The 17,151-nt window shown below is 35.9% G+C and overlaps 1 protein-coding gene across 7 annotated transcripts in view; it reads right to left on the reverse strand.

The window, feature by feature from the left end:
• PRDM5 (PR/SET domain 5) overlaps window positions 1–17,151 on the reverse strand; it is a 238,818-nt gene that overhangs the window by 8,361 nt on the left and 213,306 nt on the right. For 2 of the 7 annotated variants that reach the window (XM_002815096.6, XM_002815097.6), the window contains one exon: window positions 2,452–4,280. The exons of the other annotated variants lie outside the window; for them this stretch is intronic. In XM_002815096.6, the coding sequence (XP_002815142.2) occupies window positions 4,116–4,280 (165 nt within the window). In that variant the 3' untranslated portion in view covers window positions 2,452–4,115. Of the gene's footprint in view, window positions 1–2,451; window positions 4,281–17,151 lie in introns of those variants that run through there. 7 annotated transcript variants of the gene reach the window in all.

Genomic DNA, 17,151 nt, shown 5'->3' on the forward strand with positions numbered 1-17,151 from the left:
GGCTAAAAGTCTGCATGATTAGGAAGCTAAACATGCTAATCAAATATTTAGGTAACTAAATATATGTTTTAATTTAAGGAAACTAAATACTATATATTTTCTAACTAAATACGAACATTTGTTTCAGTATTGTGATAAATTTTTTTTTTTAAAAAGGAAGAAGAGGAATTTGGACATTGGATCAGCAGCACTATTTTAGTATATAAGGTAGTTGTTACATTCCAGACTATTTCCTGGGCCTAGAATACCTAGAATATTTTAACATGCCCACAATGAAGTCTCCAGAGTTAATTTTTTATTCTGTTGCACAACAAATTAACAATGTATGGAGTGGTAATACAGTTTTAGGCCCAAGCTAGCTAAGGCTATGAGTCAGCTCCAAAGAACTAGTGCCTCCGCTGATTCTGAAAAATCAAAGTTAAATGAATGCATAATTTCTAAATCCACTACTCAGATGATTATTTTTTGTATCAAGAAAATCTCACAAGATTGGGGCAACATCAAAATGATAAACATAAATTTAAAATAAAGAGAATACCTGAAACATTTGCCATAACTTTTATTACCCTTAAATTATATTTGTGAGCATCAAGTTATTTTTACTTAAGATGCTACTATATCAGGTTTCAGTCATTCTTAGTTAACAGGTTTCATTCATTCTTAGTGATGATCCTTTTCACATTGTTCTTTGTATAACCAGGAATGAGAAGAGAGGCAAGGAAAATATCTCTTATAGCCCTGAGACCAACTTGGCTCAACTTCAGAGGTACTTTGCAGATTGAGAAACACTTGGATGTATAAAGTATAAAAGCATGAGGTCTGGAGGTAATGGCAATTACATTTCTTTCATTCATCAAAAACAACTTTAAAGCAATTCATTTGGATTTTACCATAGGATGGTACTATAGTTCTATAGTAAAATAAAATGCTAACACCAAGTCTGGCAGTGATTTATATAGATTTATTATAGATTTATAATAAAATAAAAAATGCTATTGGAATTCTATATTTACACATGCTCCATTTATATACACGCAAACAAATGTCAATATCAATGGTAAAATTTTAGGGTTTTAAAGAGGCACATTTCCTTCTACCTACCCATTTCCATATATTCATTACTCTAAGATGAGTTTTCATAAGCAACATTTAGATTTGTGAAGGAAAAAAAATGAATATTTCTAGTACTTATCCTCTTTCCTTTCAGGCTTTTGTTTGAGAAAGGAAGCAGCACATAAAATCTAAAACAGAAACTAAGGCTGTAAGACCTTCTGTAATACATGTTCACACTCATGCATGAGTTGACTGCAATAGGTCAGAAGATATTTGAGCAAAGTAATGCACTTACATGTATATGCACTGCATATAAGTGATACTCTTCAGACAGACACACACACTCATGTTTCTTGAAAATAACATGTTAACTATACTATGTAACCCCAAGAATTTATCACTAAGAATACTTCCACGGTGCAACTGCTGATTATAATTTACCAATAAATGCCTCTATATAGCCAACAACACACCATGAAAAGGAAAACAAAAGCCAGTTATTGTGAAACAAAGGCAAATTAAAGATACACAAACATCTTGAGTGTTAATATACTAAGAAGACAGTTATTATAAAAGGGTATCTGAACCCACCTACATTATTGAACGTCTCTTAAATTTACTTAGCCAATTTCTAAGTCTCAATTACTTAGATTTTATGGGCACCCAAGAGTCTGGTCTTTTCCCAAGAAAATACCCCAGCCAAAATCTTTCACAGCAGGAAACAAAAGACATTTCAAAGTAGGTACCTGTACTTCAGCTTGTCTGTAAGACTTTTCCTCTATGATTATCTATGCTTTCAATTGATCAATCATGCCTAAAATAGTCTCTTTTTTTGGTTATTACTAAGTAATTTAAAAGTTTTAGTAAGCAAATGCTAATATATCTGAAACTATCCATGAATACTTGTCTTTTGGATAAAAATTTACAGCATACAAATAGTCTACTAAGGACTTGTTTTGGTTTCAGTCCTCTGAAAGGAGAGAGTGGTGTACCACTCTCTGGTGTAGGTCCTTTTACACAATTTTCTAAAGATTTCCATGTCTATAAACCTTCAGCAGGATAAAGCCCACCACCTCTTCCCTGTCTGTTTACTCCACAGCATAGCGACACCACAGTTTTCAGGGTAATTTCCCCAGCAGCCATGTGAACTGTGACTCACTGAGATTACACAAAATTGGTATTTGGACTCCTTTCAAGTTTTACATTCATCACATAATCGGGATATAAAGCATCCCATATAGAGAAAGCAGCATTCAAAGGAATATACAGGATGTGTTTAAATAATACACACTACCAAATTTTACAGCTGTCTTCTTATATTCAAATGATATTAAACACACTATCATATTAAAATGAAAACACTTTAGATCTAAAAATATATTGTTGAAACAAATGATATAGTGAGAAACAAGACCAAAATTTATTTTTATAAAATACAGTCTATAATTTCAGATTCAAAATACTACATATAACTATACTTAAATATCTTCTAAATTATAATTTTAGGATTTATATTTTTAAAAGTTATCTCTTCTGAGTTTCAAATTTAGTATTTTACAACATTCAAATGTCTACATTGAATCTTTATGTTTCTTTTTAAAACTGGAATTGGGCATGAATATAATTCTAAAATGAGATTCCTGAAGTCAAAGAGCTGTGTCTCAGATAACATTTCTCCTTAACTCACTAGAACCAAATAATTTCCTCAAAACTATACTTCCTTTCTTTTGACTGGGCTTCAGTTAGAGAGGTTCATGAGTTGGGCTTCATTTTAATGTTTTTCTGGTTTTTGGATATTCCTCTAGGTTATTTTGACATCACCATTACATTGTATCATATCATCTCTCCAAACAAGCTGTTCATTGTATGTTGCTGTCAAGTATTGCTGAAATATAACCTAAAGGAAGAAATTATGCTTCTTGCTTCAATTTCCCTTAAGCATCAGTGACAATTTCAATCATAACAATTGCCAGGTTTATACTTTGTATTCTGGATTCCTAATTATATGGGATGATTGAAGGTAATTCAAAAGTGTTTCAGAATTACCTACTGCCAAGATTCTGGAAAATGTCTTTTACAAAATGGAATGTTAATGCTCTGAGGACTGTATCTTTACTAACATGTTCTGTGCACTTTTATGGAAGGAGAGGGGAAAGGGCTACGTTCATCATAACAAATGTGGAAATGCCACTATTGTTCTGCCACTCTGTCACCAAATACAGAGAATCTATTTGGTTTCTATTTTTAATTATATATATTGGTATACTGTTAATTTCTAAAGCTAAATGGTCTAAATTCAAGAGGGGTAGCCTGATGAATATTTAAATGTGATGGTCATTTTTGTGTAGAATTTATAAAAGTATTCCAGACCATGAATGTCTACATCTGAATGATGAGAATAATGTTTCCTAAGAATTCCCTAAAATGAGCAATATTTTAATAGATGTTTTAGTTATCAAATATCTATTTTAAACTCATTTGTTGCACACAGCTATTAGATAAGCTCAGCTCTTGGTCTGTCTTATAAAATAGCAAGTATTTATTTTCCTATCAAACTTGAGACTTTGATAACTTATTCTTACCCTAATCTGCAAATAAATAGTTGGATATCTTGATTTATTTCTATTTAAATTGGTAAAACCAGCTGCAACAACTGGCATTTGCAAGTGAGTGTGCACACACAGACACATACAGACAGACAGACACACAAAGAATAACAATAAAATAAAAAGGCCTATTAGGGAAGTATATTATAAACTTCATTACAGAGGGATGGCCAAGAAAGAGAGCCATGACTCCTTTCTCCATTTTTATAAGACAGAGCACAAATTGCATTTTGCAAGGCTATGGAGTTGTATTTTTTTTTCCATTTATACCATTTCTTGTTAAAAGTAAGACTTTTTTTGGTTGCATATGCATCTACAGACTCTAAATGTAGGCAAATAAGAACTATGAGACCAGTAAGTCACTTTTAGCTACTTCTGTTATGCTGATCAGGTGAGAAAAATCTGGGATTCATATTAGGAGCCCTTCTGAATAGTTTAATTCCTTTACGGCCCCCATTAGCTGTCAGCTACACCATGGATATTGTCCATGTGCACTTTGAGGTAGTCATTCCTTGTAAACTTCTTATGGCAAAACTGGCATTCTGCCAGGGGACGATTGGGATTATGAGTCATCTTGTGTCGAATCAGCATTTTCTTCAGGCTAAAAGCCAAGTCGCAAACCTAGAAAAGACCCAAAGACCAACCATATGATACTGAAAAACCTGAAGATACAACAATTTATCATTTATACAATATACATTATGCAAATTCCTACTATCAAGTATGTAGAAACAGGCATAAAAACAAAAATCACTCTTGGAATAAACAAAATTTAACACCCACACTATCGGCAAAGAAAATTAATAAGAGTTACTGCATTTAATCGGTGTCCTTTGTACCCCAATCACCCTTCCCTTTTCCCAGCTGCTGGATTTAAACATCTCCAGTGAAACAACTCCCTGGCAATACCTTTCTTATCCTAATGGAACATATTTGCCATTTCATATTAAACTATTTAAGCAAAATGCTTTATGGTCTAGATGGCATCTCTCTCTATAACATAAATGGCATAAGACATTTCTCACCAGTGATCCCTTCAGTTTAGTACCACTTGTGAAATAAAAAGCTAATGTTGTTTTAAGTATCATAAGCAGAAATTTATGACACACTATTTCTTTTCTTTATTTCTTATTATATACACTTTGTTTAACTAAGGAAGGTAACAGGTTTATTTCATATGAGCTCTGCCACATTCCTACCTGGCTCAACATGCATTAAACAGCCCCATAACTAAAAATGTTAACACACAAAATGCAAGGCACAGCTATCCAAGTTACCAAAAAAAAATGGAGTTTAAAGTTTGATGTTATTCAGAAAAATTCCACTGACATAAAACTCTTCAAAAGCATATCCGTTGTGAAGTAAGACATGTTAAATAATGTGAAAACACCATGAAAAATATAATGAGAGAGGAAATGGCTTGTAAAAATACTGTAAAGAAAGCTGGAGTTTTAATTGAGGTTAGGCTTGGGAAAATCTTACACTAAAACAAAACAAAACAAAACAAAAAATCCTTGCCCTCTTTCTTTATGGAGGAAAGAAGATTTACATTCACAGCAATAAGAGACTCAGAAAGGCTCAGGGCCCTAATTGGGTAAGAAGGGGGTAATCCAATAATAATGAATTTTGACACAGAAGTAGCAGCATAGTGTGGTATAAAGAAAATAAGCTTTAGAGTCTGATCACTTTCCAAGGAAGCCTGCTCTGACCTCCCAGTTTAAAAATGAAACCTGTCATCCTTTCTGGATTCCCTTTACTCTGTTCAAATTTACTTTTTACACAGTACCTGTCACTTTCTGTCCCACTGTAATTTACCTACTCTCTTGTTTAGTGTCTCTCTCTACTCACTAGAGTCTCAGCTCCATGAAAGCAGGGATCTTCATATATTTTATTCCCTTATGTCCCCTAAAGGGTACAACAATTTCTGTAGAGTAAGCACTCAATAAGTATTTGTTGAAGAACCACCTAGAATTCTGACTCTACTATTTACTAAGGAAATTAAATGGACCAAGTATGCCTTTTAACTTTAGTTTCCTCACCTGTAAAATGACAAGGTACTTACCTTGCAGGATTATTAAGTTTAAATAAAATACTCTGTGTAAATAAGGGCTATACTGCAGACACTCAATAAATGTCAGTGAACATTTTTTTTTCTCTTTCATTTTCCTCAGCAGATTGGAAAGAATAGACAAACGTTAACGAGAGGGAGGCAAGGCCAGCACATGTGGAATAGAAAGAAAACACCACTGTTCTAAAGAGTGGCAGTCCCCTAGAATATACAAGTGACTTTGCAAACAAATAATTTCCCAAATCAAATACAATGCAGCCAATTCATCTCAGGAAATGACATTTTTCTTTTGGAATAGCTTGTAAGCTAAGGTTTGTAACTCAATACCTTTGAGGCAACTGCAAAACAAAGCCAAGTCCATGTTGCAAAAATCAGAGGAAAAGGGTAAAGACCCAGGAAACATGCAACAGCAGAGCATATGATGACAGACTATAAAGTATATAAATTGTAATAATCAATATAAAAGTATTAAGTACCCTTACTAAAAGATAAGACTCAATTAGGGTAAAAAGCAAAATGCAAACACATGCATACTGTACTTAAGAAATACATCTACAAAAAATAACACATACACAAACACTATTTTAAGAGAGGGATTAGAATGTGCATGAAAGTGTACAAAATGAGGCTGATAGAGTGTAATGGGTACTAAGTAGTACTTCCTCAGAAGAATCTTGGATAGACAGAGAGAGAGCAAGCCTTTGAAGAACCAGGAGTATCACTTGTATGAATGTCTCCTAGTCAAAGATTTATATACAGGATGCTCATACAGAATCATATATAAAAGTGAAAATTACAAATGACTTACTTGGCCAATTAAAGTTAATAAGCATATTCATTTTGATATAATCAGATTTAGAAATATTTTTCAGCTGTTAAAAATATTAATCTTTTTTTTTTTTGAGTCAAGATGTTGCTGTCACCCATGCTGGAGTGCAGTGGCATAATCTTGGTTCACTGCAGCCTCGACCTCCCTGGACTCACATTTTAGCCTCTGGAGAAGCTGGGACTACAGGCAGATGCCACCATGCCCAGCTAATTGTTTTGTGTTTTTTTTTTTGTATTTTTTAGCTATGAGATTTTGCCATGTTGCTCAGGCTGATCTCAAACTACTGGGCTCAAGCGATCCTCCTGCCTCGGTCTCCCAAAGTGCTGGGAAAACAGACATGAGCTACCACGTCTGGCCAAGATTGTAATTTCAAAAATACTTAAAGGCAAGAAGAAACATAAAGAAAAGAAAGCAGAATAATAAGATCAAGGCAACTTAGTTGACAATATTGAAATAAATATTATAACTGTATCTGTATTAATAAGTATATGAAGGAAATGTCAATAGATTAATATTAATATTAGCTGACATTGGTTGGAAAATTGGGGATCATTTTCTTTGTCTTCTTTTGTCTCCATATTTCCTCATTCTTTTCTAATTAAAAAGTACATTTTTATAATCAGAAAGGAAATATTATTTTGGAATAAAAAAATACAGTTAGTTGGGTGATGGTTCCATGTTCACTTAGCAGCAAGTCCACTCACATCAGACTTCTGCCTTGGACTTCTTAACTCTCCAAACAGCTCTCTGAAATGTTATGGATGATCTCTACATTGCTAAATCCTGGCACTTTTGAGCCCTCATTTAACATGAATTCTTAGCATCATTTGACATGCCTTTCCCCTGTCATTCCTTTAGTTTCTATAATGACCTACTCTCCTTGTTTTCCTTCTAATTATCTGGCCTTTTATTCCCCTTTGTTTTCTGGAATAGGCCATTCCTCCATCCTAACTAAATCAGTCAGGATTTCAGTGCCCAATCCTTGGCTTTCTTCTCCATTCACTAGGTGTTTTCTCCTCTGGTGATCTTAATCGTATTCATATCTTTTGTTACCACATATATGGAGATCACTAGCAAGTAATATTTTTAGTCCAGTCCCCCTTCTGATCTCAACAGTGGAGTACTTAACTGACCACTTGGATAGTTCACTGGTACTTACTATGTCTAAACTTACTATGTCTAAAACTGAACTCAGAATTCTTGTCTCTCAAACCTAAGTCTCAAAAAATGGTCCGACCTTTCACCTGGTTTGACTGTAAATGTGGCAGTCAACCTTCACCCAATGTCTCACTCTTCCTCATCTGATCCAATCAATTACAAAGTTCCACCGGTTCTTCTTTGCACATTTTTCTCAAAGACATGAAGACATCTAATCGTCTCCATCTCCACTGCCACCACCTTAGTCAGAGACACTGTTTGCTTAGACCAGTGCTTCCCTTTCACTAAGAAAATGTTTCAGCATGCAACTGTATTATCTGTATTTTTAAATAAAACATACACATGTACTACTGTGTTTATATATTATATTAAAGACAGACAAAATTTTCAGGATAAAGACAAAATAAATATTTTAATGCTAAATTAATATTTATGGCTTTATATTTTCACTAGACAAGATTTTAAGTGGGATACATATTTAGGGCCAGAGTCATCTTTAACAAATGTATAGGCAAATATATATATATTTCAGATGTCTCCTTAATAATTTCCATTTTTGGCTTACTTCTCATCACATATGATGATGTCATTATATTTTATCTCAAATTGTTACTGACTAGTAGTATTAACTCTGCTTTCTTTTTGTTACCTTGTGTTTATATCATTGATATTATTTTCAATCTGCATTTCTGTACAGGCTTCTTTTAGCAACTTGTTCATTTTGTAAGCATTACTTTATTTAAAAACAGATAATATAATCCTTATCTCTGTTAGCCCAAGAGACACAAATTGCAATCCTAACAGTGCCCTGAAAGCAAACAAGTGCCTTGGGACTGTCAGCCAACCAGCACCAACATGGAATTGACGTTCTTCCCTTTGATCACGTGTGATACTGCACCTCACAAGAGACCAGCCAGCAGTGCCCAAGCCAGGGCACCAAAGTCAAATCATCTGTTTAATGATAATAAAGTTTAACTGTGTTCCTGTTTTTAAAATAGCCACATACAAAAAGTACTTGGGAATACATCTAACCAAGGAGGTGAAAGATCTCTACAAGTAGAACTACAGACCACTGCTAAAAGAAATCACAGATGATACAAAGAAATGAGAAAATATTCCATGCTTAGAGATTGTTAGAATCAATATCATTAAAATGGGCATACTGCTCAAAGCAATCTACAGACTCAATGCCATTACTATCAAATATCAAACAACCAATATCATTTTCCACAGAACTAGAAAAAACTATTCTAAAATTTATATAGAACCAAAATAAATAAATAAATAAAAAGCCCAAATAGCCAAAGCAATCCTAAGCAAAAAGAACAAAGCTGGAGGTATTACATTACCCAATTTCAAACTATACTATAAGGCTACAGTAACCAAAACAGCAGAATACTAGTACAAAATCAGACACATACACCAATGCAACAGAATAGAGAAGCCAAAAATAAAGTCACATACCTACAGCCATCTGATCTTTGACAAGGTTGACAAAAATAAGCAACAAGAAAAGGGCTCCCTACTCAACAAACACCTATTCATAAGCACTGGGATATTGGCTAGCCATATGCAGACAAATGACACTGGATCCCTACCTTTCAACATATACAAAAATTAACTTTAAGATAAATTAAAGATTTAAATGTAAGAGCTCAAACTATAAAAATCCTAGAAGAAAACCTAGGAAACACCATTCTGGACAGAAGTCTTGGGAAATAATTTATGACTAAATCCTCAAAAGCAATTGCAACAAAACAAAAAATTCACAAGTGAAACCTAACAAAACTAAAGAGCTCTGCATTGCAAAACAACCAATAAAATAAACAGACAACTGACAGAATGAGAGAAAATATTCACAAACTGTGTATCCAACAGTTCTAATATCCAGAATCTGTAAGGAAATTAAACAACTGAATAAGCAAAAAAACAACCCCATTATAAAATGCAACTAGTATCTGTATTTTTAAATAAAACATATATATGCACCACTGTATTTACATATTATTGCAGGAGACATTCACAGACACTTCTCAAAAGAAGACATATAAGTGGACACAAACATGAAAAAATGCTCATAATCACTGATCATCAGATAAATGCATATCAAAACCACAATGTGATATTATCTCACACTAGTCAGAATGGCTACTGTTAAGAAGTCAGCCAGGCATGGTGGCTCACGCCTGTAATCCCAGCACTTTGGAAGGCCAAGGCGGGCGGATCACCTGACGTCAGGAGATCGAGACCAGCTTGACCAATATGGAGAAACCCTGTCTCTACTACAAATACAAAAATTAGCTGGGTGCGGTGGCGGGTGCCTGTAGTCCCAGCTAGTCAGGAGGCTGAGACAGGAGAATTGCTTGAACCTGGGAGGCGGAGGTTGCAGTGAGCCGAGATCGTGCCACTGAACTCTAGCCTGGGCGACAGAGCGAGACTGTTTCAACAAACAAAAACAAAAAACAAACAAAAAAAAAGAGGTAAAAAAAAACAACAGATGCTGGTGAGGCTGCAGAGAAAAGGGAATGCTTATACACTGTTGGAGGGAATGTAAATTAGTTCAGCCACTGTGAAAAACAGTCTGGAGATTTCTAAAAGAACTTAAAACAGAACTACCATTCAACCTAGTAATCCCATTCATTACTGGGTATATATGCAAAAGAAAACAAATCATTCTACCAAAAAGACATATGCACTTGCATGTTCATTGCAGAACTATTCACAATAGCAGAGACATGGAATCAACCTAGGTGCCACGAACAGTGGACTGGATAAAGAAAATGTGGTGCATATACACCATGGAATACTATGCAGCTATAAAAAAGAATGAAATCATGTCCTTTGTAGCAAGATGGATGCATCTGGGGGCCACTATCCTAAGTAAATTAATGCAGGAACAGAAAACCAAATACTGCATATTCTCTTATAAGTGGGAGCTAAACATTAACATAAAGGTGGTAACAATAGTGACTGGGGACTAGTAGAGCAGGGAAGGAGGGGAGGAGATAAGGATTGAAAAACTAGTGGGTACTATGCTCAGCACCTGGCTGATGGGATCATTCACACCTCAAACCTCAGCATCATGCAATATACCCATGTACAACAAACCTGCAGATATACTCTCTGAATCTAAAATAGAAGTTGAAAAAAAATGGGAATCAACATGGTAATTTTTCTTCCCATATTCCAATGGATGTCACGTATGCCTGCTGCAATGTACATCTCCTCACTCTGAAAACTAAAGCCTAGATTATTGCAATAGCCAGCTTCATCATCCTCAAATAGAGGTGGTACAACTTCCCCTCTCTGCAGGAAATGTTTGGAATTGTGGGGGGTACCTCACTGTCTCAACAAATGGGGAATATTACTTGCATTTTGCATAGGGGCAAGCATGCAAGTAATGCCCTCTAACGGGCAGGACACGCTTATACAAGCCAAAAGTAATCCACTGCTAAATACTGTCTGAATCTCCCTGCATTCCTCCTCATCCTCTCCAGTCCATGCTCCACATAACAGTTGAAATGATTTTTTGAAAACACAAATGTCACAATATTACTTCCATGGTGTTTTGCTACTTGTAGGGTAATCACTGAGCTCTAGCCAAACTAAACAGGCCTCCTCCAGGTTCTTGAAGAAACCATTGGGCTTCCTACCTCACAACTTTCTCACTTCTCTTTACCCAGCTTACTCTTACTCATGCTTAGGAAGCCCACGTGACACATCTGCCAGGTGATGGTCTCTGTTAAATGCTCTCATAGCAGCCTTTACTTTTCCTTAACAACACTTTCCTCAAGTGTCACTCATGATTTGCGTTATTTTTTTTATGTCTGTCTCCTTGCTAAACTAAGGAACATGAGGGCAAGAATAGCCACTACATAAAAATTTCTTGAATTAAAGGAAGAAATAATGGTTGATAGATTCACTGACTGATTGATTAAATCTCTATGGACAATATAAGTACCCCCAAAGACTGCAGAATAATCCTGGAGAAATTGAAGAAAGTATCAATGGAGAGTATTTTCAAGTGAAAGAAATGCTAAATTGTTTTTATAAGTATATATTCAAATTCATAATCATAAAGAAGATCGATTTAACATTTATCCCCATGTTCTATTTCTCTCGCCCCTTCTCCAAACCCAATGTCAGCATAAACAACTGACACCAAATTCTTCAATGGCTTCTTATTAAAATTAGATTCACAATACATTTCCTAACTTGGCTGCAAAGCCTCCAATTCTGTTTTTTACTTCACCCTGCAACCCTCTCTTTCTCTCACTGTGCTCCAGCTCCAACAGCCTTCTCTTTCCCTCATGCCCATTCCCAGCCTCAATTCATGCTGTTCCTCTCCTGAAATGCTCTTTTCCCCATGGCTGATTCTTCTCATCTTTTAGGTTACTTATAGCCTCATGGCTTTTTTCTTCCTTCTCTTTCCCAGTCTTTATCATGAATTGTAATTACATGCTAATTCATGTATTTTGTTTTTTGTTTTGTTTTTGTTTTTCTCTGGAGACATGGTGTCTCTCTGTCACCCAGGCTGGAGTGCAGTGGTCTGATCATAGCTCACTGCAGCCTTGACTTCCTAGGCTCAAGCAATCCTCCCACCTCAGCCTTCTGAGTAGCTGAGACTACAAGTGTGTGCCGCCATGCCCAGCTAATTTTTTATTTTTGTTTTTTGTAAACATGGAGTCTTGCTATGTTGCCCAGATTGGTCTTGAATTCCTGGGCTTAAGCGATCCTCCTGCCTCGGCCTCCCAAAGTGCTGGGATTACAGGCATGAGTCACCATGCCTGGTCTCATGTATTTGTTTAATGCTGTACTCTATAAGAATGTGTTCTATGAGGGTGGGACATGGCATCTTCTACTATTTCATCCCACTGTCCAGCACAGGCCCTAGGCTTAACTATCTTACAACTTTCACCATGTGCCAGGAGCCACTCTTAGCAATTTCTAAATATTAACTTGCTCAATCCTCACAGTCACGCTTTTAAGTAGATATTAGTATTACTATTAAACCCATTTTACAGAAGAAAATGAAAACACAAAAGGTTAACTAGGTTTCCAAGGTTCAAAGAACTAGGCAGTGTTTCCAGAATTTAAACCCAGACAGTCTGGGTTCAGAGTCTATCCTCTCTCCCAAGGGCCAACTATTACTAAAATATCTCATTTCAAACAGAGATATGTGAGCTCACCCTACTTTTTCCATTTGCCTGGGTGACACCATTAAAAAATATATAAAAAACCACTGTGAAAATGTAAGAAAGGTTCTCAGACAGTTCAGCTTGCCACTGCGGTGGGAGGGATACAAAGTGCAAGTCCATTTACACAGTTACCATGGGAAAATGAGAGCAACGGCAAGCTGGAAAAAATGGAAAGGAAGTTGAGCAAGATGCTGAAATCATTGATAATGGGTCTGAATTAAGGAAGTCCTAGAAGCTCCACACTAGGGATGAGATGGGAACAATCCAACAGCTTGCTGAATGAGAGCCAGAGTACAGGATTAAATATCAGGAGAGAGTACCTGATGTCACAGTTGTAAAACTTACTACCCAGACATTAAAAGCTGTTTTCATGAACCCGAATGCAGTCAGTAAAAGACTTCAAATGATGCTCTGTATAAATCAGCCAAATTCAAGAACATTCATTTTACAAACAGGGGAGAGCAAAAACTAGTTCAAGTAGTACAACACAGATGCTTCCTTTTCTTTCCACCTGTGATTCGTATCCAAACTTTCACCCTACTCCAACTTAGGAGTGCATTAGGAAAATTCTTACTCTAGACTGGAGGTAAACTGATTTTGTTTTAAAATAAAGTGAAATAAGATATTTAACAGAAACCACCTAAATTCTAGATAAATATCTTCAGTTAACACATACTTATCACATACAATGTGCCCACCACTTCTGCTGGGAACAAAATGACAAAGAACACACTGTCTAGCCCTTGTGGAGTCCACGTTCTAAGTAGAAACATTTGTAGAGTCACGAGCATAGTACAAAGAGAGGAACAGAGGAGCGTGCAGTCCATGGCTTGGAGAGAAGAAGGCAGGCTTTAAGGAGAAATTGGCAGAAGGCCTGGATCTGGAAGGACGTGTGGCGGTTTATCATGTCCTAAGCGGGGGAATGATATGACAGGGAGGGGACAGAAGATAGGCACAGGTACTGTGAGCGCAAAGAACGTGGCTCAGCTGGGGAAGTGAAAAGAATTCACAAAAGCTAAAGATTAGATGTCACTAGAGAAATAAATTGAAAATAATTTAGAGTTGAAAGCTGGAAACAAATCCTGGATATCGTGGTAATCATTTCAAGAAAGTGGACGTATGTTTTCTAAGTGGTGGGAATTCACTACAGGATTCTAAATACAGACTGAAACTAAAGTATAATTCAGTTAGCAAGCAAGAGAGTATGAAATTGGAGCCAAGGAGGCCAGTACTATTGTTCCACTCCAAACCAGAAATGATTTAAACATGAACAAAAGCAGTAGTTATCAATTCATTTATTTATCCATTCAAAATATTGAATGCTTCCCACATGCCAGGCACTGTTCTAGGCTTGAGGATCCAACAATAAAAAATAAAGACAAAACCTTGTTGTCATGGAGCTTATAATAAATGATAAATAATTAAACAAACAAATTTTTGGTGGATATAAGTGCCATGAAGACAAATAATATAGAATGAGAGCTAAGGAAGTAATGGAGATAAGAGAGAAAGTAATTTGAGCAGAGATCTGAAAGAAGCACATGAGCAGGCCATGAAGAAACCTGGAGAAAGGTGTTCTAGGCAGAGGCGACAGCAGATGCAAAGGCCAAGATGTAGATTCAGGGTAGGTTCAATGTGTCCAAAAAAGACTTAAAGAGGCTTTGTGACCAGAGTGAGGTAGAGGGTGCTGTTGGAGTCAAAGAGAGCAGAGTGGGAGGGTGAGGTCTGCAGGTCACCTGAGGTCTTTCAGACCATGATAAAACTGGTTTTCACTCTAAATGAGATGCACAGTCATGGGAAGGTTTGAGCAAATGAATACTATATTCATTTTACAAATATATAACCTGACTCAGGTTCTACAAAGATTACTCTGCATGAGACTGTTCGGAGCAAAGACAGAAGGAGAGAGAGCAGTTAAAAAGATATTGCAATATTCCAGGAGACTGAAATAAAGCTATGGAGTTATGAGAAACGTTCAGACTCTGAACTTATTTTAATGTAGAACCAATTGGATATGCTACTGGATTAGATGTAGGGTGTGAGGGAATTAGAGAAATGAAGATGACAATGAGAATTTAGAGATGGTGGTATGTTGGAAAAACAGGTAGACGCAAAGGCAGGAATTACAGGGTGTGAGTGAAAGCTGCATGGTAAACTGCTCAGAAAGATCTGGGTTTTGACCCTAGAATCTTTTTTTTTTTTTTTTCTTTTTGGAGACAGAGTCTTGCTCCCTCGCCCAAGGTGGAGTGCAGTGGCACGATCTTGGCTCACTGCAACCTTAAACTCTAGAATCTTCACTTGCTGTGAACTGCAGGCAAGTCACTCAACCTCAGTGAACCTCGACTTCTTCATATATATGCAAATAACACCTATATATTCCTGAGTTTTAGTGGAGATCAGAGAGAATATATGCAAACCGTGGATCTCTGTGTATTTCCCATAATAGGACCTTAACTAGAATAGTGGCTATCATTCATGGCTTAGGGGAAAAGAGGTGTCCAACATGAGGCTCAGATATGTGATTTGGGTTATTTGGGGATGGTACAGTCCTCAGAGATATGGGAAATTGAAAGGATCATGTTGAGAGATTAAGAAATCTGGGAGATCATGATTTCAGTTTGGAGTACAAGAGAGATGTCCTATAGGCAGTTGACAATATCTGCCTAGGGTTCAAAAGAGAGACTTGGGCAGGAGAAAGAAAGATTTCAAAGTTATCGCTATAGGCATTCTGGGCCATTTGCACAGCCTGGAATGACTGTGCCTAAGAGGTTAAAGTAGTATTGATGAGTAACGTGTCATTTGAGCAAAACTGTAAAAAACTGATTTTATATATATATATAAGTTATATATATATGTCCATTATATAAATTATATATATATATATGTCCATTTTATCATGGCTACCCAATTTGCCAACAAACTGGGTAACCATGATTAAATGAACAAACTTCTAGAAACACACAGCAATTACCAAAACTGACCCATGAAGAAATAGAAAAATTAAAAAGACCAATAAAGAGGTTGAATCAAATAAAAAGCATACCAACAAGGAAAAGTCCAGGATCAGGTGGCTTCACTGATAAATTGTACCAAACATTTAAAGAAGAATTAATACCAATTCTATATGTCTTTCAAAAAGACAGAAGAGGAGGAAACATTCCCCAACTCATTCTGTAAGGCTAGCATTAACTTAATAACAAAGTCAGTCAAATATGTTATAAAAAAAGAAAACTACAGACCAAAATCTCTTATAAATCCATATGCAAAAATCCTAAAACAAACAAACAAGCAAGCAAAATACTAACTGAATCTCAGAGCATATTAAAAGGGTTCTAAACCGTGACCAATGGGGATTTATCTCAGGACTGCAACAGTGGTTCGAATAAGAAAATCAAACAAAGTAATACATCATACTAACAGAACGAAGGGGGAAAAAAAAACATAGTCATCTCAATTGATGCAGAAAAGGCATCTGAAAAACTCCAATATCCTCTCTTGATTAAAAAAATCCCTCAGAAAGCTAGGCAAAAAGGGAGATTTCTCAACAAAATAAAGGGCATTCATGAAAAACCCACTATATTCAATAGTGAAAGACTGAAAAAGACTCTTGGAGAAAAAAACAAAAAAACAAAAAACAGAAGGACAAATCCTATGACCTTGGATTTGGCAATGAATTCTTAGATATAACACCAAAACCATGATCAAATAGAGAAAAAAATGCATAAAGGGCACTTCATCAACATTAAAAGGCCTTATGCATCTCGAGATATTTTCAACAAAATGAAAAGAAAACCTACAGAATGAAAAAAATATTTGCATGTCATATATCTGATAAGAGCCTAATATCCAAGATTTAAAACCTCTTAAAAAGATAATACTATTTTAAAATGGGCAAAGGACTTGAAGAAACATTTCTCCAGAGAAGATATAGAAATGGTCAGGAAGCATATGGAAAGATGCTCACCATCATTAGTTCTTTGGGGAATGTAAATCAAAACCATGGTCAGATACTTTACACCCACCAAGATGGATAATTAAATAAAAAAAAAAGTGTTGGCAAGAATGGGGAGAAATTGGAATCCTTGTGCATTGCTGATGGAAATGTAAAATGGTGTCGCTCCTGAGGAAAACAGTATGTCAGTTCCCGAAAAAGTTAAACAGAATTACCATATGCCTCAGCAATTCAATCCTAGGTATATACCCCAAATAATTGAAAACAGGTACTCAAATACTTGTATG

This window comes from Pongo abelii, chromosome 3 (genome assembly GCF_028885655.2).
Source record: "Pongo abelii isolate AG06213 chromosome 3, NHGRI_mPonAbe1-v2.0_pri, whole genome shotgun sequence".
NCBI classification, from domain to species: Eukaryota; Metazoa; Chordata; class Mammalia; order Primates; family Hominidae; genus Pongo; species Pongo abelii.